The sequence below is a fragment of the Oncorhynchus kisutch genome, linkage group LG27, assembly GCF_002021735.2.
Source record: "Oncorhynchus kisutch isolate 150728-3 linkage group LG27, Okis_V2, whole genome shotgun sequence".
NCBI classification, from domain to species: domain Eukaryota; kingdom Metazoa; phylum Chordata; class Actinopteri; order Salmoniformes; family Salmonidae; genus Oncorhynchus; species Oncorhynchus kisutch.
Genome location: NC_034200.2, coordinates 7,033,752 through 7,057,703, shown reverse-complemented (window position 1 = coordinate 7,057,703; position 23,952 = coordinate 7,033,752). Strand labels below are relative to the sequence as shown.

At 44.1% G+C, this 23,952-nt stretch overlaps 1 protein-coding gene across 1 annotated transcript in view; it reads left to right on the top strand.

The window, feature by feature from the left end:
- Nucleotides 1-23,952, top strand: part of LOC109872364 (insulin receptor) — a 103,987-nt gene that overhangs the window by 17,152 nt on the left and 62,883 nt on the right. The window contains exon 2 of the mRNA XM_020463571.2: nt 6,276-6,836. Within this exon, the coding sequence (XP_020319160.1) occupies nt 6,276-6,836 (561 nt within the window). The remainder of the gene's footprint in view (nt 1-6,275; nt 6,837-23,952) is intronic.

The following is a 23,952-nucleotide window of genomic DNA, read 5'->3' as shown; positions in this document are numbered from 1 at the left end:
TTGAGACACTGACTTATCAATGACCCAAGCCCAGCTCAGTTAATCCCTACCATGCTGAGTTGTCATAATGCTTCATTCAGCAAATGTACATTATACCAGGGGTGTTGGTAGACACAATGTAAGTAACCTAATGTATGTCTCTCTAACTGCCCTGAATGCCTCTGCTAATCCTACAGCTATCGCATGCAGTAATCATGTGCCTATGAACCAGATTTATACTGTTAGCACTGAGGCGGTGTGCCCTAGTAGGAATTCTACTGTGTTCCGCTCACCCTGCACTAACATAAATAACATGAGCATATCTACTTATGCTATGCTTCCCAGTAAAGCAATGAAAAAAAGTAGGCATCCCAGAAGAAAAGTGCTCAAATTAGCCCACATTAACATTTGTAGCTGAAGAAACAAGGTTAATGAAATCAATAATTTGCTAGTAACAGATGACATTCATATTCTGACAATCTCTGAAACTCACTTAGATAATACCTTTGATACAGTGGTAGCAATACAAGGTTATAACATCTACAGCAAACACAGAAATGCCAATGTTAGAGGTTTTGCTGTTTATATTCCGAACCACATTCCTGTAAATCTCAAAGAGGAGGATTACTGTTGAAGTAATATGCTACAGGTTCATCTGCCTCACCTAAAGCCTATTCTTGTGGGAAACTGCTATCGACCACCAAGTGCTAACAGTCCGTATCTGGATAACGTGTGAAATACTTGATAATGTATGTGATAGCAACAGAGGTATATTTTCTGGGTGATTTTAAATATTGACTGGCTTTCATCAAGCTGCCCACTCAAGAAAAAGCTTCAAACTAACCAGTGCCTGAAACCTGGTTCAGGTTATCAGTCAACCTACCAGGGTAGCTACAAACAGGAATGAGATCATCAACATGTATTGATCACATCTTTACTAATGCTGCAGAAATTTGCTTGAAAGTAGTCACCAGATCCATCTGATGTAGTGATCACAATATAGTAGCCATATCTAGAAAAAACAACGTTCCAAAGGCTGGGCCTAATATGGTGTATAGGTCATACAATATGTTTTGTAGTGATTCCTATGTTGTTGATGTAAAGAATAGTTGTTCGTCCGTGGTGTGTAATGAGGAGCAAACAGACCGATGCACTTGACACATTATTGACATTTCTTATTCCAGTTCCTAATAAGCACACACCCATTAAGAACATGGCTGTAAGGTATTTAAATGATGAGGAATTAAAAAAATTGTATGGTTGAGAGGGATGAGGCAAAAGGAATGGCAAATAAGTCTGTCTGCACAACCGATTGGCAAACTTATTGCAAATTGAGAAATCATATGACTAAAATGACTAAAAATAAGAAACTACACTGAAACAAAGATGCATGACAATAAGAATGTTAGTAAAAAGCTTTGGACCACCTTAAATGACATTTTGGGACAAAAGGCAAACTCCGCGCCATCGTTCACCAACTGATATTGCTAACTACTTTAATGCTTTTTTTCATTGGTAAGATTAGCAAATTTAGTCATGACATGCCAGCAACAAACTGACACTACACATCCAAGTATATCTGACCAAATTATGAAAGACAAACATTGTAATTTTGAAATCCGTAAAGTGAGTGTGGCAGAAGTGAAAAAATTGTTGTCCATCAACAATGACAAGCCACTGCAGTCTGACAATTTGTATGAAAAATTACTGAGGATAATAGCGGACGATATTTCCAATCCTATCTCCCATATTTTCAATTTAAGCATACAATAAAGTGTCTGCCCTCAGGCTTGGAGGGAAGTAAAAGGCATTTAGCTACCTAAGAATAGTAAAAACCCTTTTACTGGCTCAAATAGCCGACCAATCAACTTGTTACTATTTGAGCCAGTAAAAGGGTTTTTACTATTCTTAGGTAGCTAAATGCCTTTTACTTCCCTCCAAGCCTGAGGGCAGACACTTTCAGGGCAGACACTTTCTTGTATGCAATTTTTTCACTTCTGCCACACTCACTTTACGGATTTCAAAATTACAATGTTTGTCTTTCATAATTTGGTCAGATATACTTGGATGTGTAGTGTCAGTATTTTTGGAAAAAAATTGTGTTTGACCAGATACAGGCTTTTTTACAGTAAACAAATTGAAAACAGACTTTCAGCATGGTTTTATAGGGACGGACATTCAACAAGCACAGCACTTACACAAATTGAGAGAAATTGATGATAAAAAGATTGGGGGCTGTTTTATTATATTGCAGTGTGGCTTTTGACATTCTCAATCATAGTCTGCTGCTCAAATCTATTTTAAACCCACTTTGTAACACAACAAAATGTGGAAAAAGTCAAGGGGTGTGAATACTTTCTGAAGGCACTGTATATAGTGCACTATTTTTGACCGGGGCCCAGGTTGTACTGTTCCAGTTATCAACACTAGTCACTATCACCACAGTGGACTGTATTAGATTCTCAGTTAGGAATGCCAGGCTCTGGCTGAATGAGATGTCCATCCCAAATGGCATCCTATTCCCTATGTAGTGTACTATGTTGGGAATAGGGTTCCACTTGGGACACGACCAGCCTGGTCAAACGCATTCAACTATATAGGGTGCATGGGCCCTGGTCAAAGGTAGTGCACTGTAAAGGGAATAGGCTGCCATTTGGGACGCATCAGTGTGTCCACACTCCACAGCACACTGCTGGGAGCTGTTTGTTCTCTGGTTCCCTGGCTGCTCCTTTGGGTCATTTACTGTCCCTCCCTGTGTATGTATCTCTATCTGTTTGGGTCATCTTACCGCTTCAGTCCTTCTGCCTCGCTCTTTCTCTCTCTCCCTGTCTCTCTATCTATCACTCCCTGTCTCTCTATCTATCTCTATCTATCTCTCCCTGTCTCTATCTCATACTCTCTCTGAGAAGGGCTCTCATGATGGGTGATGATTTGGGGTGTTTGTGAAGGATATCTTAATTAACCCGTGATGTCTAACACCAGGGCCCATTATAGTTGTTAGTAAGACTTGTTCTTATACCTCTACATATATCTGTGTAGTAACAATGCAATTACTGTCGTAATAACATTCTAATAACATGTTTATTAGTCTTTAGTCATTTCTTAATGGAAGGATTGTTCCTTATTCCAGTTGTGTAATAACAAAACTCCTTTAATGCATTTACTAAATTAGGCTACTCTGTAACAATGGCATAGTAAAGTTGTTCCCTACTATAGTAATTACAGTGTTACTACTCGGGTGTAGTCAGAGCAGTAACAGTGATCATGACAGATCAACACGATCCGGAAACGTCTTGTTTGGAAATAAGTGTTGCAATGACAGGTTTCAGAGTATGTACCGTATGTTTCAATGTTTTCCCACACAGACTGTCTCTTTCTTTCTCTCGCAATTCAATGAGGCTGTCATTGTAAATAAGAATCTGTTCTTAACTGACTTGCCTAGTTAAATAAAGGTTACATTTAAATAAAAATGTCTATTCAATGGGCTTTATTGGCATGGAAAACATACACTGAGTGTACAAAATATCAAGAGCTCTTTCCGTGACATAGACTGACCAGGTGAAAGGATATGATCCTTATTGATGTCACTGATTAAATCCACTTCACTCAGTGTAGATGAAGGGGAGGAGATCGGTTAAAGAAGGATTTTGAAGCCTTTAGACAATTGAGACGTGGATTGTTTCAATTGGGGGGCTGCAACTCAATATTAGGAAGGTGTTCTTAATGTTAGTTTTGGCTACTTTAATAGTGGATTATGTCTACTCTATGCAAAATTACATACCCCCTGAGTCTCTTCCCTGTTTCAAACCTGTTAGTTTGGCTGATGGGACTACCAGCTCTTTGTAACCTAGAGAGCAAAATTTACACAGAAGAAAAAATATCAATTCAATTTCAAAGATTTTACTGAGTTAGTTCATATAAGGAAATCAGTCAATTGAAATACATAAATCAGGCCTTAACATGATTGGGACTAAAGTTATGCGTCTGTTGGTCACAGATACCCTAAAATAAAAAAAGGTAGGGGCGTGGATCACAACCTGTCAGTGTCTGGTGTGACCACCATTTGCCTCACGCAGCGCAACACATCTCCTTTGCATAGAGTTGATTAGGCTTTTAATTGTGGGCTGTGGAATGTTGTACCACCACTCTTCAATTACAATGCGAAGTTGTTGGAGATTGGCGGGAACTGGAACACGCTGTCGTACACATCGATCCAGAGCATCCCAAACATGCTCAATGGGTGAAATATCTGGTGAGTATGCAGGCTAGAGAAGAACTGGGACATTTTCAGCTTCCAGGAATTGTGTACAGATCCTTGCGACATGGCACCTCCACCATGGGGCACTCTGTTCACAACGTTGAAATCAACAAACAACTCGCCCACATGTCACCATACACGCTATCTGCCTTTTGCCCGGTACAGTTGAAACTGGGATTCAACCGTGAAGAGCACAGTTCTCCAGCGTGCCAGTAGTCATTGAAAGTGAAATTAGCTTCCTTGAGATGGTTTCTGACAGTTTGTGCAGAAATTCTTTGGTTGTGCAAACATCATTTCATCTGCTGTCCAGGTGGCTGGTCTCCAATGATCCCGCAAGTGAAGAACCCGGAGGTCTTGGGCTGGCGCGGTTACACGTGGTCTACAGTTGTTAGGCCGGTTGTACGTACTGCCAAATTCTCTAAAACAGCGTTGTAGGCGGCTTATGGTAGAGAAATTAACATCGACTTCTCTGGAAACAGCGCTGATGGACATTCCTGCAGTCAGGATGCCAACTGCACGCTTCCTGAACTTGAGATATCTGTGGCATTGTGTTGTGTGACACAACTGCACATTTTAGAGTGTCCTTTGATTGTCCCTAGCACAAGTTGCACCTGTGTAATGAACATGCTGTTTAATCAGCTTATTGATATGCCACACCTATCAGGTGGATGGATTATCTTGGCAAAGGAGTGATGCTCACGAAGAGGGATGCAATCAAATTTATGCACAACATTTGAGAGAAAAAAGCTTTTTGTGCATATCGAACATTTCTGGGATATTTTATTTGAGCGCATGAACCATGGGGCCAACACTTTTTACATGTTGCGTTTTATATTTTTGTTGAGTGTAGTTTTTGTTGAGTGTAGTACTTAAATTACAACCTCCAGCCCCATGCCAAATAAGAGTAGAGTTGTCAGTTGTGATAACAGAGCATATGTGGGAAGAAACCAATGACAGCGGCCCCTAGTAGAATAGTGCTTACAGCCAATGACCGTGCTCAATACTGGAATGTGGGAAATAACAGCCAATGATGGCGCTCTATATTATAATGTGGGTAACACCCAGATATGTGGTTGCTGAACCAACTGTCTGCAGAGAGGCATGGGTTTCGTCAAACCAAGATACTGTAGATACATAACCACATATTTTGATGTGAAATTGTTTCTTCCCAATCCAGACTATTTTAGTATATTTTTATTCTAGGCCTTGGTCTCTTTGCCCTAAAACTGGTTTTGCAATGAAGGTTATATTAAATATTACACAATTCACTTACTCTGAACTATGCATAGCATACTGTACAACCATTTCATGAAATAGCTGTTAGATAAAATCTAACAAATTGTATTTAACTCTTAACCCTTAGTCAGTTAAGAATAATTTCCCATTTGCAGAAATAATGAGCTGACTAAGATATCATCAATATTCTTATTAATTTGGCAACATATAGCATCTTAATCAGACTTATGTGGCTATTGCTTGGGTTCACTGTCTACACTAATTTGATTCACATTCGATACAACTCAATAATTGCCCCTGAGGGGATAAGTACAAAAGTTGTATTGAATTGAAATAAAGATATGTATAAGTGAGGTAGGACCCGTGAAGGTGTTCTTAATGAACATAGTAGGCTGTAGCAAGCAAAATAAACAATAGCCTACTGCGGTTTATTTCTTGAAATATAAAAAGCTCAACTCTTGGGGATATGATACAATACAAAGCCGAACTGATCATTAAATGAATGTGCTTGAAATACATTTTTTCTTCTTCACATGAGGTAAAAAATAACATTGCATGAATAGGATATAATGCGCTCACTCAGATTATTCCTCATAAGTGGTTGATTGTTGAATCTTTTTAATGAAGTCCATAGAATTTAGATGGACAACACGCCAAAAAATATGCAGACCAATAAATGTCTTGACAGAATATTTTTGCTGTGCAATACCATCGTTGCCAGAATCCCATCACTAATCAGTTTGTCTCCTCCCCTTCCACTTCTCTCTCCTCTCTTCCATTCCCCTCTCCTGCTCCCCTGAAGTATCCCCTGGAATCTGCTCCAGTAAGGACATCCGGAACAACGTGACCAACCTGCGCTCCCTGGAGAACTGCACAGTGATCGAGGGCCACCTGAAAATCATCCTCATGTTCAAGACCAAGCCCGAGGACTTCAGGGGCCTAAGTTACCCCAAACTGACCGTGGTCACAGACTTCCTCCTCCTGTTCAGGGTCTACGGCATGGAGAGCCTCAAAGACCTCTTCCCTAATCTCACTGTGATCCGAGGTAACAACCTGTTCTTCAACTATGCTCTGGTCTTCTTTGAAATGCTGCAGCTCAGGGATATCGGCCTCCATAGCCTGATGAATATCACTAGAGGAGCGGTGAGAATCGAGAAGAACCCAGACCTCTGCTACCTCTCCACCCTGGACTGGTCCAAGATCCTGGACACGGTGGAGGACAACTACATCGTAGCCAATAAGAATGACCGGGAGTGCGGGGACGTGTGTCCTGGGGCGGCCAAGGGGAAGACCACCTGTCAGCAGACCACCATCAATGGCCTCTTCAACGAACGCTGCTGGACGCACAAGCATTGCCAGAGAAGTAAGTCACTGGATTCTTATTTAGTTAATCCTTTATTTAATCAGGACGTCCCAATGATGTCAGAAGACCTCTTTTACAAGGGAGACCTGACTGTCTTTGGTTCTTAGTAATTTCTTTGTACATTGGAAGGAGTGTTTGTATTTAAATGCATGTAAAATTGCACACTAGGATAAATGTTTCCTTGTCTGCGGTTATTCCATGTTTTGGATACTCACTCTGTTTTTTCCTGCCATAACCTCAATTTGGGAGAAGACCCACTGCCGTGCACAGGGCTTGTACTTGTTTTAATGTGTCTGATTATTTATGTTTTAGTGTTTTGCTATTTATAAGTGAAAGTAGATCAGGGATCTTATCTGATTGAGGTGAATCTGGAAGGGGAGAGGTAGGGCAGGGGAAAAAGAGGGGGAGCAATCAAGAGTGGTGGAAGTGTGAAAGAGAAATTGAGAGTGGGGAAAGTGTGTGTGTGAGAGAGAAGGAGCTCTCAGGTTGCAGTGATGTCACTTAACATTCAAAGACCTGGTCTCCAGGGGAGTCAGATGAAGGAGAAGAGTTGTTAGAAAGCGAGAGTGGAGTGTGTGTGTGTGCGTCAGACGGAGTGTTGTAGTCTTGCCAAGACACTTACTCACTCACTCGTGTCCTTTAGTGTAGAAAGTCCAGCTGCAGAGCCAAGAAGTCATATGCTAACTATTAGGGGTGTAGCGGTACAGTTCTGTATAGGGGCCTCGGTTCGGTCCGCACTGTGAACCCGAATGAATACATAAAAAAACACTAAGCCTATTGGCTATGCCTACGCTGTGTTGTAGGCCTATGCCTCTTGAGTAAATATGAGCTGAAAAAACATTTTGAGGCTATTCCGTTAAAACAACTAGAGCCTATGCGCCCGTTGTACTTCAAATTCAAATCTTAATTGGCACATTTCAAACTGTCCTTTTGTGAGGCGCAGCCAGGAACTAGTTCTGTGCGATGATGAGTGGTGGGGTCGATAAACCAGAATTGGAGGATCCTCCATCATCGTTTAAATCTACAGTTTGGAGACATTTTGGCTTCGAAGTAGATTACAACTGCGATGGACAGAGAGTAGTGGATAAAATGTTAACAGTATGTCGCTCAATAGCCTTTGCAGCTGCCAACACCTCAAATATGTTGACACATTTAAGCCGACATCACCCCAGTATACCGGAACAAGACAGAAATTAAAGGAGCGATAGGTAGGCTGTTTATATTTTTACAGTCTTTGGTTTATAGCCAAGGATATGCGCCCGTTTTCGGTGATTGAGAATAGAGGGTTTCAGCACCTCGTGAAAGTGCTTGAGCCACATTACGAACTTCCCTCTTGCAACCGTTTCAGCAAACAGGTAGTACCCACTCTATATAAGCAGGCCAAAGCCGAAGTTTTCAATGAATTGGCCAATGCACTCTGTGTTGAGCTTATTTAACAGTGACAGCCCATCACATTACCCCAGAGTGGGAGATGTACTGTGCTACAGACACGCCCCCTTTATGAAAGTCACACGTGCACATCTGGCACTGAAGGAGTCACGGTCATGGTGCGTTTAACTAATATAGAAGTGGGAATTTACCACATATGGCTGGGAAACATCTACTGGAGCAGCGCTCCAACTGGTAATTACGAATGAGAAACTCCTCTGGAGCACCCGCTTCACCCACATGGTGACCTTTGATGTCACCTACTAAGGAAATGGCCTCTTAAACAGCATTTTCAGCAGTTAAATGCAAGAACAAAAACATTTTTATTTACTATAACTTATTACAATCATGATAGCTGTACTTAATTTATGATTGACGCAGCTTGTTGGCCAGCATTTCTCAACGAGTACAAATCACATGAATGCATCCAACTGGTATTTACGACTTCACAACTGGTAAATTCCCACCTCACATGGTTACAAATGCAGCATCAGACTGGAAACTTGAGAGGCCCAACCTAACAATCCTGTCACAACAGACAATGCTAGGAACACTGTGAATGCTGAACATTGTGAATAGCATTTCATTTTACTGCTGTACTGAACCCGAACCATGACCCCAAAACTGCAATACGTACCGAACCGTGTGTTTGGTGAACCGTTACTAACTATGGCTGAGTAAAGTAGGCTGAGTTCAGGTTGTATGTCAACTTTTACCATGCTCCTGAGCCCTGGGTTTGATGCAATGCAGCCGAACATACGCTGTGTGATTGTTCTGCTAGACCTGAGTGTTGTCTCAGCCCCGTCACACATGACATGTAGAGAGACGCGGGTGCCTCTCTACACACACACACACACACACACACACACACACACACACACACACACACACACACACACACACACACACACACAGGTGATGTCACTGCTTCTCTAGCCCCTCACTCTATTCCCTCTACATTTCATTGGGCCCCCTATGGGGCTCTGGTCAAAAGTAGTGCACTATATAGGGAATAGAATGCCATTAGGGGCACACCCTGCCTGCTGCTGAGGCCCGTTCTCCTTCTGAAGTGGGCTTGTTGTGAAACCTCCTGGTTTCACAACAAGCCCACCCATTCCACATTCACACTGTTCAATCAGCTTTCAGTCTGAGCTTGGAGAAGAATGTAACATATGGGTATTACTGAACCACCTCTCTCTGCTCTGCCTGCCTGGACTGCAGCATTACGTAACACACTGTAGAACAAACACACACACATATTCAGTACCAGACAGACGTTTGGACACACCTACTCATTCAGGGGTTTTTCATTATTTTTACTATTTTCTACATTGTAGAATAGTGTAAACAAATCAAAATATATTTTAGATTTGAGATTCTTCAAAGTAGCCACCCTTTGCCTTGATGACAGCTTTGCACACTCTTGGCATTCTCTCAACCAGCTTCACCTGGAATGCTTTTCCAACAGTCTTGAAGGAGTTCCCACATGCTGAGCACTTGTTGGCTGCTTTTTTTTTCACCATAATTTCCAAGTAAATTCATAAAAAATCCTACAATGTGATTTTTCTGGATTTTTTTCTTCTCATTTTGTCTGTCATAGTTGAAGTTGCACAATTGCACAATTTGCAGAATTGCAGAACTTTCACAATTGGTGGCTGACTAAATACTTTTTTGCCTCACTGTTTGCCATCTGCCATCTGCCCGGTACAGTTGGAACCAGGATTCATCTGTGAAGAGCCCACTTCTCCAGCATACCAGTGGCCATTGAAGGTGAGCAATTTGCCCCCTGAAGTTGGTTACAACGTCGTACTGCAGTCAGGTCAAGACTCTGGTGAGGACGACTAGCAAGCAGATGAGCTTCCCTGAGACAGTTTCTGACAGTTAGTGCAGAAATTCTTTGGTTGTGCAAACCCACAGTTTCATCAGTTGTTCGGTAGGCTGGTCTCAGATGATCCCGCAGGTGAAGAAACCGGATGTGGAGGTCCTCGGCTGGCATGGTTACACATGGTTTGCGTTTGTGTGGCTGGTTGTGCATACTGCCAAAATCTCTCATTGTCTTACGGTAAAGAAAGGAAAATTTAATTATCTGGGAACCTATCTGGACATTCCTGCCGTCAGCATGCTATTTGGACGATCCCTCAACTTGAGACATCTGTGGCCTTTTATTGTCTTCAGCACAAGGTGCACCTGTGTAATGAACATGCTGTTTAATTAGCTTCTTGATATGCCACACCTGTCAGATGGATTGATTAAAGGAGAAGGAGAAATGTTCAGGGATGTCAACAAATTTGTGCACATCATTTGAGCGAAATAAGATTTTTGTTTATATGGAACATTTCGAGGATCTTTTATTTCAACTCATGAAAAGTGGGACCAACACTATACATGTTGCGTTTATATTTTTGTTCAGTATATTTAGGAAAAGTCCAGGACTGATGGGGCATGACATTAAAAATTGCAGAGTAATAAAACAATTAGTCATGAGCAGTCCAAATGTTCCAAATGACCGCCTTAGCGCTTCTAGTGTTAACTATGTGGTGACTGTTCCATGGGGTTTCTTTCAGAATGTCTTTGTTCTGGTGTAATAATCTCATTGCGGTAGTGACTACTGAGCAATGCTGTGCTGTGCTGTGGTGTTGCGTGACAGTCTGTCTTTCATAGGGGATTGAGCACCACAGCTTCTGTACAGCAGCTGGCCTTTAATGTACTTTAGTCAAATGGCATCCTATTTTGACCAGAGCCAAAAGTAGTGCACTAAATTGGGAAAAGGGATACAGCCCAACAATGAGACTCCAGCTAAATTAGTGTGAGCTGAATGAGCCAGAGGTTCCCAGGAGACTGGTATTTGACACGCATTATAAAATTATCTTCATTATCTTCCCCTCAGAGAAGATTACACACACACACACACACACACCACACACAGCTGTGAGGGAGGGAGGAAAAGATAGTGGGTGAGAGGGAGAGAAGGGGACCAAGAAAGAGAGGGAGAAGAACATATATGGAGAGAGTAGCAGTAGCAGCCTATGTTCCAGTGTTATGATTGGTGTGCCAGTGTTATGATTGGTGTGCCAGTGTTATGGTAGGTGTGCCAGTGTTACGGTTGGAGTTCCAGTGTTACGGTTGGAGTTCCAGTGTTACGGTTGGAGTTCCAGTGTTACGGTTGGTGTTCCAGTGTTACGGTTGGTGTTCCAGTGTTACGGTTGGTGTTCCAGTGTTACGGTTGGTGTGCCAGTGTTACGGTAGGTGTGCCAGTGTTACTGTAGGTGTGCCAGTGTTACGGTTGGAGTTCCAGTGTTACGGTTGGAGTTCCAGTGTTACAGTTGGAGTTCCAGTGTTACGGTTGGTGTGCCAGTGTTACGGTAGGTGTGCCTGTGTTATGGTTGGAGTTTGGTGTTACGGTTGGAGTTCCGGTGTTACGGTTGGAGTTCCGGTGTTACGGTTGGAGTTCCGGTGTTACGGTTGGAGTTCCGGTGTTACGGTTGGTGTTCCAGTGTTACGGTTGGTGTTCCAGTGTTACGGTTGGTGTTCCAGTGCTACGGTTGGTGTTCAAGTGTTACGGTTGGTGTTCCAGTGTTACGGTTGGTGTTCCAGTGTTACGGTTGGTGTTCCAGTGTTACGGTAGGTGTGCCAGTGCTACGGTTGGTGTTCAAGTGTTACGGTTGGTGTTCCAGTGTTACGGTTGGTATTCAAGTGTTACGGTTGGTGTTCCAGTGTTACGGTTGGAGTTCCAGTGTTACGGTAGGTGTGCCAGTGCTACGGTTGGTGTTCAAGTGTTACGGTTGGTGTTCCAGTGTTACGGTTGGTATTCAAGTGTTACGGTTGGTGTTCCAGTGTTACGGTTGGAGTTCCAGTGTTACGGTAGGTGTGCCAGTACTACGGTTGGTGTTCAAGTGTTACGGTTGGAGTTCCAGTGTTATAAATGTGGTCCATATTTGATTAACTCGAACAGCAGGGTGCTTTACAGAATGACTTCTCTCTCTCGCTCGCACCGACCCTAAGAACTGTTGCAATGTTGGCTGGGTGTTATGTTACAGTCTTCATGTGCTGGTGAGTCCAGAAAGAGTCAGGTGAGGTGAATGGTGGTCATAAATATAGGCCTACGGAAGGTCCAAATTTACCCTAATGTACGTCGCATACACTTGCCTCCACCAATCAGAGGCCTGTGGGATGGTCTGGGACACAAAGAATTTCCCAACTGCTAACACACCTAGCATGTGTTTGACTGTTTTTTCTAGATAATAGCAGAGTAGCATGGTGGTGTAAGGGTGGATGTGTACCCCCCCAGTGGTAGGCTGTGTGTGAGTGCACTTATGTATCTCTGTGTGCATGTGTATGTTTTTGTCTATATGTCTGTGTCCACGTGTGTGTGTTTGTTGTGTGTGACACCTCTCTCCCCTGTGGCCGGGCGGTGGTCTCCACACATCCCAGTCAAGTCTGTCTGGCACCAAGTCCATCTCCTCCTGGAACAATAGCAGTCCAAGTTCATAGAGTGTTCTATGCACGATTGTTTCCTGTCTTTGTGAGGCCAGTTCCTGTCCAAGGTTATGGATGGCCCCATGGGGCCGAGCGAGGGCCATCTCTCTCTCCGCATTGATGTTGCCGTGCTGACAGACTCTTTTACAACCAAAACACTGCCGCCATGTGACCTTGTGTCTTGTTCCTTGAAAAGCAATGCATCTTCCTTTTGAAACAACTGATTTGGAGGGAATCAAGGGATTGTTAGCCTAATTATTGGGTTCTTACCTATAGTAGCTCCTTGGTCTCTTCTTTCTTTGAGTTGATTCTGAGAGGTGAGACAATTTCAACAGCTCTGCCAGGCAAGAGGGAATGTGTGTGTGTTCATTAACCTGCCTGCCGTAGTGTTGCCGACTCATCCTCCTAAAACAGGTGTTTGAAAGCCAAGCCAGCCCTGTCCAAGTCAAATCAAACTTTATTTGTCACATGTGCCGAATACAACAAGTGTGGACTTTACCGTAAAATGCTTACTTACAAGCCCTTAACCAACAGTGCAGTTCAAGAAGAAGAAAATATTTACCAATAAAAAGTAATAATAAAAAGTAACACAATAAGAATAACATTATGAGGCTATATACAGGGGGCACCAGTACTGAGTCCGTGTGTGGGGGTACAGGCTAGTTGAGGTAATCTGTACATGTAGGTGGGGGCGAAGTGACTATGCATAGGTAACAAACAAACAGCGAGTAGCAGCAATGTACAAAAGGGAGGGGTGGAGTCGATAAAAATTGTGGCGATTTTATGAATTGTTCAGCAGTCTTATGGCTTGTAGGTAGAAGCTGTTGAGGAGCCCTTTGTTCCTAGACTTGGCGCTCCATGCCACGATGTGAATCACTCTCCATTTTCTTGAACTCTTGTAGAACTCAAACTAACTCTTCAAAGAACCTTTCTAAACCTTTTGAAAACTGTCTGCAGAATAAGAAGCGTTCCATGTCATTTGGATTGACGGGTTTAATCTGTTGTAATTGTTTGTGGCAAACAAGTTCGGCTGCTCAAAGAAAAACATGTCAGGCAGGAGTGGATAGATGCACTGCTAGGAACAACAGGATTGATACAGAGCCAGGTAACAAGCTGAATGACTGGATGCTGCATTAGATACTCCCTGATGAAGGTTGACGGAGACCCAAAAGTTGGTTAAAAGGATCCATTAAATTGTTGGAAGCATCAATATTACCTATGTGCAAGTGCATGCACCTGGTAGCATGTTATGGTGTGTGAGTTTCCTTTCTTGTGTTAGATACACCACCAGGTAGCCTACAAGCTGACTGTCTGGTGCATTGGATACACCACCAGGTAGCCTACAAGCTGACTGTCTGGTGCATTGGATACACCACCAGGTAGCCTACAAGCTGACTGACTGGTGCATTGGATACACCACCCAGGTAACCTACAAGCTGACTGACTGGTGCATTGGATACACCACCAGGTAGCCTACAAGCTGACTGACTGGTGCATTGCATACACCACCAGCAGTTAACAAGCCAGTGTCATGACTCTCTCTCCTTGGTGAGGATCAAAGATGCCAGATCAGCTTGGCATATGGCGGACAGGTAGCCCAAAGGTGAGGGAAGTTGGGCCCGTTTTTACGACTTACAAACTGGTTGTAAATAACTTGCAGAAACTCACTCTCCCTTTGTTTTTTTAGTATGAGAAGGGAAAGAAATCCCTGTGTTACAGAGAGAGTCTTACCCAAAGCAATGAGCACTGGGGAAATATATTTCAACATCTGAATGTTGGGAATGGTGAGAGATGGAATATGGAAAATGAATGTCTATATTGTGATGTCATTAAAAGTGATAGAAAGATGTCGTAACGGGAACATTGTAACTTGAAGAGCTTGTACACAGTGTATATCAGGTTTACATCTTGTTAATACAATATGGAAAACAATTAAACTATTTTTGAAAATATAAAAATGTCATTTTAGCCTTCCAAATGAGAAATTGTATTTCATGCAAAATTGTGCCCAGTCAGTAGCCACACCCAAGTGAGCTCAGAGTTCGTGTCAACATGACGGAATGCCCTCCAAGGCCAGAGTGCTTAAAAGGACTTGCTAACAAAGTTTACATTAGACAAAAACATGCCGGGTTGCTTGACTCTCTTTGTCCCTCCCTCCCTTTCCAATTGTGTAACCAAACAGTCATGCTTTTGTTAGTCCACTATGGATCTGTTTTCATTGTATTATGTACATTTGAAGTCGGAAGTTTACATACAATTAGGTTGGAGTCATTAAAACTCGTTTTTCAACCACTTCACAAATTTCTTGTTAAAGCTTGGTCGCAAATGGGTCTTCCAAATGGACAATGACCCCAAGCATACTTCCAAAGTTGTGGCAAAATGGCTTAAGGACAACAAAGTCAAGGTATCTGAGTGGCCATCACAAAGCCCTGACTTTGAAGTCTTTTTTTATTTCTGCCCACAAATTTTCGATAGGATTGATCCTATCGAAAATTTGTGGGCAGAAATAAAAAAAGAGTGTGCGAGCAAGGAGGCCTTACTTACCTTACAAACCTGACTTAGTTACACCAGCGCTGTCAGGAGGAACGGGCCAAAATTCACCCAACTTATTGTGGGAAGCTTGTGGAAGGTTACCCCAAACGTTTCACCCAAGTTAAACTATTTAAAGGTAATGCTACCAAATCATTCTCTACTATTATTCTGACATTTCACATTCTTAAAATAAAGTTATGATCCTAACTGACCTAAAACAGGGACTTTTTACTAGGATTAAATGTCAGGAATTGTGAAAAACTGAGTTTAAATGTATTTGGTTAAGGTGTATGTAAACTTCCGACTTCAACTGTATGTAATCAAAAACTGTATGCTGTGTGTGTTTACGTATTCTATTTACTGATTTAGTTAGTTCGTAAATAAATAATTATTCCAATTTGTGTATCGCTGATTCATCACTTAGGGTTAGGGTTTGTGAAGATATCCAAGAACTGTGCGACGTTCATAATGAGACTGATTAATTAATAATTGACTGCTATCGAAGTAAGAGATATTTATATATTTTTAGAGTTGGTAAGTCAGGAGATGGTAACTCGCTAAATAACTTTTCCTGTGGTGCCCCAAATTCCTAATGCGTTAATTGTTACCTGATTAATTAACCGTTGTAGGTAATTATTCGATAAATAGCAATCATCACATTATTGATAGTCATGACACTAGAAACATTAAACAACTGTTGTTCCCCAGCATTCCTAGAAAGAGGAGCACCAATTAGGGCTCCTGATCTGCGCAGCGGTTTAAGGCACTGCATCTCAGTGCTAGAGGCATCACTACAGACCCTGGTTCGATCCTGGGAGTCCCATAGGAGTCCCATAGGGCGGTGGGAGTCCCATAGGGCGGTGCGGAGTCCCATTGGGAGTCCCATAGGGCGGTGCTCATTTGGCCCAGTGTCGTCCGGGTTAGGGTTTGGCCCGGGGTAGGCCGTCATTGTAAATTAGAATTTGTTCTTAACCGACTTGCCTAGTTAAATAAATGTATTTTAGTAATGTGCCTTCATGGTTCACTCCACTGTGTAGGAGGTCATATCCAAACGGCTGTCTCCCCTCCTTTTGGGACTCAAACGGATTTGTCGCGCTCTGGCGAGCTCTGGTGGGTTTTCCCCCTTAGTTGGTGTGAACACTACCCGAACTCGGGAGCGCACTAAACAACGGGCTGTGGTTCCCTCAAAAAGGGTGGTCTTGGTCCAATTCCATTTGTACCTTTATTGCGGTTAGCTGCAGGTGAAAACACAGTCCAGACCAAAGAGGCAAGCAGTATTATTTGTTGTTTGACTGCAAGCATTTAATGAAATGCAAGTAGTACCATAACTTGATATCTCTGAAACATTCTGTGAGTAGTAGTGCATTTATGAGTGCATCTGATGCAGGTTAGGGGAGACGGAGGCTATACCGTGGATATAGGCTACTAAATATAGCCTTTTCATGTCACAGTTATAGCAGCTCTTGCACTTTTTCCTCGTGGATGTTGAAAGACCAAAGTGAAATTCGTATGAATCATAGGTAGATTTAACATGAGTATTTTTCTCCTTTAAACAAATGACATGGACGTGGTTTTGTTTATGCATTTTGTTCGTTTAACATTTGGAGATGTGAAACCAACCGGAACAAATATAATGTAACAAATAATCCAACTTTGATTCGAACTATAGCTCAGAACTGTGTGAAAATGCTCTGTTCACACTCTGGTTGCTGCGCTACTGTACTCCTTCGCAGTTCACCTCAATCTGGTGGTGGTGTTGTGCTGTAACAAACAGGGAGACACAGGTCAGTCAGTCTAGTGCCGCTTTGTGCTGCTCTGAGCCAGTTCACTGTGTGTCTGCTCGGCTGTAAACCCTCGCTCAAGCTCAGCTCCTGGAATCTCTGGCATTTGAGGCATGTGTTAAAGCTGGGCAGACAAGTGTTTCTTTGCTACTCAGACAGTCACACACTGCTCAGACACACTCGTAGGCAGCACAGACACAAACACTCCGGTATACCGTACCCAGAGTAGGATTTTCAAACCTTTGAAGCTGTCTTTGAAGTTTATTAAATGTAAATATTTCACTACAACATTTTTGCCAGTTAGATATCTTATAACTATTAAGTTAACTGTCTAAAATGTGCTAAATAGTCTCCAGTTGTGTGTTTAGTTTGCTAGCTATCTGAGTGGCTAACTTGCATGGTCAAGCGTCTCTTGAACACAGCAGAGAACAGCCTCCTGGATCAAGATCCCTGCTGTTAAATACTTTTGTGTGTGCATGCAGCACACTGTGACTAGCCTTTCTAGATATTTGTATAACTTTATGAGCTTGGTTATCTGTCCTTGCAATTTAGTTAGCTAGCATCCACTATGGTCATTTGCATGTGCGTTCTGATTAGACACTCATATTAGCGCCGGTAATACCACATTGTGTGCACTGCCGATTTATACGGTATGGCACAAGGACGGTATGAAAATGTGCATACCACCAAACCCTAGGCAAAAGACTGCAATAACTGCAGACCTCATCTCTCAGGCCTCACCTCATCTCTCGTCAAGACTCATGAGATGGGCCTGACACATGAGATGGAAGCGGGATATTTTTTTCTGTTTACCAAAGAGAAGATGGCGTCCAAACGACTGACAACACACACACAAAAGGTCTAAACAAATACACAATGAACATATGAACAGCTGTTCTGTTAACGTTGCATTTGCTATCCAACGTATCAACAGATTACACAATCAAAAAAATGTATATACTACAATGACGGCATAACATAAAATAAAGTCTTAATAGTTGTATTTCCCTTTTGACCCACATTTTAATCGCAGGTTATTAATAAAACTACTGGCAAAATGTCCTGCCATGGATTCCGGTGCAATGAATCAGAAAGCATGATTAAGTGCTGAGAGTGGGAATAAGGTTGGGATGGCAATCATATGACATCCCAAAGAGGATGAGCTGACTTTATTGTAGCCTACTAAACAGTCACATGAGCCCTATGAGTCACTTACACACTGATTCCACCGGTGTGCCTGCCAGGAGTTTCCCCCAGGTAGCGTTTATATAGCCTTAATTGCCGTTCATAATATAGGCTCTTTTGGATATGAGAAAAACTGTGCCCAGTTGGATAGGTCTAGCATATGACCTTACAAATGTGTATGCATAGCTATGTTGTGATTATGATAATAACAGAAAATCATATCAAATTGCATACAGATTTCAGATCCTTATTTGACCTGTTTCGTTGCAGGAGGAAAATAATTCTGCAGCAGGAGGATTTGAATGTCTGAAGAAATATTTAGAATCGGCGCCAAGGGGCAGCTGGAAGCAGTGTTTTTATACAATGCAGTACCATACCTACATTGTACCTTCTAGACAATCAGGGGAAATCCAGAATATCAAAAGTGTCACCTATACACAAGATGAGATGAGAGGGGCCAGAGCGATGAGGGGAAGGAGCCTGACGGATGAAGTGGGGACTGAGAGATGCCTGCAGCACAGATAGGCATTCAGAGTGCCTTTGCTGGTGTACAGACGAACTGCTGAGGAAAGATGTTTTTGGTATCCATGGACAGCTGTGGCATGTGTTATTAAGAAGCAGTGCGGCTTGGTTGGGTTGTGTTGGCTTTCGACCTTCATCTCTCCCGAGCCCGTACGGGAGTTGTAGCGATGAGACAAGATAGTAACTACTAACAATTGGATACCATGAAAAGGGGGTAAATCTTGTATAAGCCTAGTAGATACTCCGATGCTCCAGCCACCAACACAACCCTTAATTGCTTGACAACTGACAACTCTGTGACAGACTCAGCCTCCCGTATTAATTTGGCGCAGCTTCATGTCACCCAGTATTGACGTCTCTTGTAATTAAATAAACTAATTGGATAAAAAAAGCTAACTATCAAAATACTGTACCTCTCCCACTTACTCCCACTTACTCCCCCATCTGCTCTCTTTCTCTCCCTTCCTTAATTTCTCCCTGTTGGTCATCTGTATTCTTGTCACGTTGGGACATCCTGTCATTAGACCGCAGCGCTGGGTGATATTAAACAAAGTGCACCTCTCCTCCATGTTGCATTTGCATCCCAAATGGCACTCTATTCACTATATAGTGCACTACTATTGACCAGGGCACATAGGCTATGGTCAAATGTAGTGCACGATATAGGGAATAGGGTGCCATTTGGGACTTACACTGTGTGTTCTATTACTGAAGGCTGGCATAACAGACTAGCTAATGAAATTGTTTACAATTCTTGTTGCCGACAAACCTTGTTGCTATGACTCAGACCTGACTACCAACTGAGGAACAGGTTACCAGGAAATTAGAGAAATGACACAAGTTTATTATTATTATCCTATCTTTAATTTAAAATCACGCTTTAATTCAAAATTGACAGAAAAAAGGTTTGACCCTTTAATTCCTCTGACATACTGTTCTCACCGTTTCCATCCTTTTCATCTACTCTCGCTCACTTACGCTCTCGTTCACTAGCCCTCCCGCTCTCCCTTACTCGCCCTCCCGTTCTTCCTTACTCGCCCTCCCGCTCTTCCTTACTCGCTCTCTCTCATTCGCACTCGCCCTTCCGCTCACTCGACCTCTCACTCACTCACCCTCTCGCTCATCCTCCCGCTCATCCTCCCGCTCTCGCTCACTCGCCCTCCCGCTCACTCGCCCTCTCACTCGCCCACCCGCCCTCGCTCACTCGCCCACCCGCCCTGGCTCACTCGCCCTCCCACCCGCCCTGGCTCACTCGCCCTCCCTGCCGCCCTGGCTCACTCGCCCTCCCTCCCGCCCTGGCTCACTCGCCCTCCCTCCCGCCCTGGCTCACTCGCCCTCCCTCCCGCCCTGGCTCACTCGCTCGCCCACCCGCCCTCGCTCACTTGCCCTCCTGCTCCCGCTCACTTGCCCTCCTGCTCCCGCTCACTTGCCCTCCTGCTCCCGCCCTCGCCCACCCGCCCTGGCTCACTTGCCCTCCTGCTCCCGCTCACTTGCCCTCCCGCTCCCGCCCTCGCCCACCCGCCCTGGCTCACTTGCCCTCCTGCTCCCGCTCACTCACCCTCCCGTTCTCCTACTGTCGCTCACTCGCCCTCGTTCACTCGCCCTCCCGCGCTCACTCACTCACCCTCCCGCCCTCACTCACTCACCCTCCCGCCCTCGCTCACTCGCCCTTGCTCACTCGCCCTCCCGCCCTCGCTCACTCGCCCTCCCGCCCTCGCTCACTCGCCCTCCCGCCCTCGCTCACTCGCCCTCGCTCACTCGCCCTCCCGCTCTCGCTCACTCGCCCTCCCACTCTCGCTCACTCGCCCTCCCACTCTCTTACTAATCACTCACTCGCCCTCCCATTCTCGCTCACTCGCCCTCCTGCTCTCCTACTGTCGCTCGCCCTCGCTCACTCACCCTCCCGCCCTCGCTCACTCGCCCTCGCTCACTCGCCCTCACTCACTTGCCCTCGCCCACCCGCCCTCGCTCACTTGCCCTCGCCCACCCGCCGTTGCTCACCCGCCGTTGCTTACCCGCCCTCGCTCACTTGCCCTCCTGCACCCGCTCACTTGCCCTCCTGCTCCCGCTCACTCGCCCTTTCACTCTCTCTCACTTGCCCACCCGCCCTGGCTCACTCGCCCTCGCTCACTCGCCCTCGCTCACTCGCCCTCCCACTCTCTTACTAATCGCTCACTCGCCCTCCCATTCTCGCTCACTTGCCTTCCCACTCTCCTACTGTCGCCCACTCGCCCTCCCACTCTCCTACTCTCGCTCACTCGTCCCTCCCACTGTCCTACTCGATCTCTCGCTCTTAATTTAACCATGATTTGATTGAGTTATGTGCATGCATGCGTGTGCTGGTCTTTTCCTTATTAATACTGCGTATGGTATGAGGTGAGGCTGGTATATCTAGACCTTTAGAGTGACAGATTCACACCATGTCAATGTAAACTGGGTTGGTATTTTGTTTCTGTGCTAGTGTGGATCAGCAAATCATAGCACCCTATTCCCTACATAGTGCAGTACTATGGAATTTGGACCTGGTCAAAAGTAGGTAACTATATGGATTATTCCACGAAAAGAGTGCCCTTTTGATGTGTTAAATAGATATTTGCACCAATATTTAATTTTAAAATCCTGTTATATTAAATAAAGTGCCCTTTTTAATAAATACCACATGGAGAATTCAATACATCTGATTTTTGTTTTTATATGAAAATGCTTGCTAATGTGCCAAAACTAAGCTTTTTGCATGTCCCTCTGTCAACCCTGTCACTCTAGGAAGATTTTAACCCACTTAATCCCAAAGTTTCACCATTGTAAAGCCCTAGTTAATTGTTGTTTTGACAGTAATTTCTAAAGATTTATTTACACCTGTCTGTCATTTTAAGTCAACCCACTGGGCACAGACATCAATTCAATGTCTATTCCACTTTGTTTCAACGTCATAATTGAAAGGACGTGAAAAGAACATTGATTTAACCAGTGTGTGCCCAGTGAAAACCCTGTTATGTTAACTGAACTCTCGTTTTAATATGGTTAAACTATTCCTTTCAACAGAAACAACAAACATCTAATAGTCAAATTAGAGTAAAAGCAGGTGAGCTGGTACTCTTTTGGCCATTTTCTGATGTTTTGTGGTGGAAAACTGAGCGGATTGAGCCTGTAAACCATAGACTTGCTTGAATTACCACTCCCAGTTGCGCACACTATGCTTCCATTTCCCCTGTCACAAGGGGATTCTTGGATGATTGAAGAAGAAACCGTCAACCCTGTTACTTCATTTGAGGCACTTAAGACAATCTTTTTTATTTAACCTCTTGATGGTTAAACATGTTTGAAGTTTAACATGTGCCCTTTATGACAATGTTAAAATGAGGTTACAAGTTACATTTATCAAAAGGCATTGAATACCCATATAGGATACCATTTGTGACTCAGTCACAGGCCTTTTTTTTTGTCATTCAGCAGACGCTCTTTTCCAGAGCGACTTAGTTACTGCATTAATCTTAAGATAGCTAAGTGGGACAACCACATATCACAAGCATAGAAAGTCAATTTTTCTTCAATGTAGCTATCATTAGAGTCAGAGCTAGAAGGAGGGGTCAAGTGCAAGTTTCAGGTGAGGAGGATACTGTTTGAAGAGGTAGGGTTTGACATTTTCGGAAGATGGGCAAGAACTCTGCTGTCCTAGCTACAGGGGGAAGCTTGGGGTGCCAGGACAGAGCGAAGCTAGGACTGGTTTGAGCGGGAGCTGCCCTTCCATAGAGAGCATAGCCTGAAGGTAGAGAGGGTCAGTTGCTGTTTGTAAGCACCATGGTCTTGTTGTGGATGCGAGCTTCGACTGGAAGCCAGTTGAGTTTGCCTAGGAGCGGGGAACATGAGAGAATTTGGGAACTCCAGTTGGGCTGCAACGTTCTGGATAAAATGCAGGGGTCTAATCCAGGACAAGTGCCTGGATTAGGACCTGCGCTGCTTCCTGTGTGAGGTAGGGTCGTACTCTACGGATGTTGTAGAGCATGAACCTGCTGGACCAGGTCACTGCTTTGATGTTTGCAAAGAACGACAGGGTGTTGTCCAGGGTCACGCTAAGGTTCTTTGCACTCTAGGAGGGTGACACTGTGGAATCGTCAACCCCAATGGAGAAGTCTGACTGGGCAGGCCTTCCCTGGGAGGAAGAGCTGTTCCGTCTTGTTGAGCTTGAGGTGGTGGGCCGACATCTAAGTTGAGATCTGCCAGGCACGCAGAGATGCGTGCCGCCACCTTGGTGTCAGAAGTGGGGAAGGAAAAAAGTAGTTGTCATCCGCATAGCAATGATAGGAGAGACCATGTGAGGATATGACGGAGCTGAATGACTTGGTGTATAGAGAGAAGAGGAAAGGGCCTAGAACCAAGCCCTCGGGGACAGTAGTAGTGAGAGTACACGGTGAAGACACAGATCCTCTCCATATCACCTGCTAGGAGCGGCCTGCCAGGTAGGATGCAATCGGAGAGTGTGCAGAGCCTGAGACGCCCAGCCTTCACGGTGTTGATGACAGCGGATAGATCTAGGAGGATAGGAACAGAGGAGAGAGAGTCCGCTTTAGCAGTGCGGAGAGCCTCTGACACAGAGAAGAGAAGTCTTGGTTGAGTAAGCTGTCTTAAAGCCTGACTGGTTAGGGTCAAGAAGATCGTTCTGAGAGAGATAACGAGAAAGTTGATCAGAGACTGCACGCTCAAGTGTTTTGGAAATAAATAAAAGGGATACAGGTCTATAGTTGGACGTCAGATGAGTTGAGTGTTGGTTTCTTGAGGAGGGGAGCAACTCGGGCCATTTTGAAGTCAGAGGGGATGTGGCCAGGGATGAGTTGATGAGGGAAGGGAGAAATTTGAGTTGGTTGGGGATGGGGTCGAGCAGGCAGGTTGTTGAGAGAACAGACCTCACTAGTCGCAGGATGTCGTCTGGAGAGAAAAAGGTCAGAGGGTAGAGTAGTTTTGTGTGAGTGAGACCCGTGGACTCAATAAGCTGAGTGAATGAGGAGCAGATGTCGTCAACCTTTTTTTCAAAGTGGTCGACAAAATAGTCCACAGAGGGAGAGGGGTGGAGGATTAAGGAGGGAGGAGAAGGTGGAAAAGAGTTTCCTAGGGTTAGAGGCAGTGGCTTTAGCAGCGGATACAGAGGAAGAGAAGGTAGAGCGGAGGGAGTGAAAGGATGATAGGTCCTCTGGAAA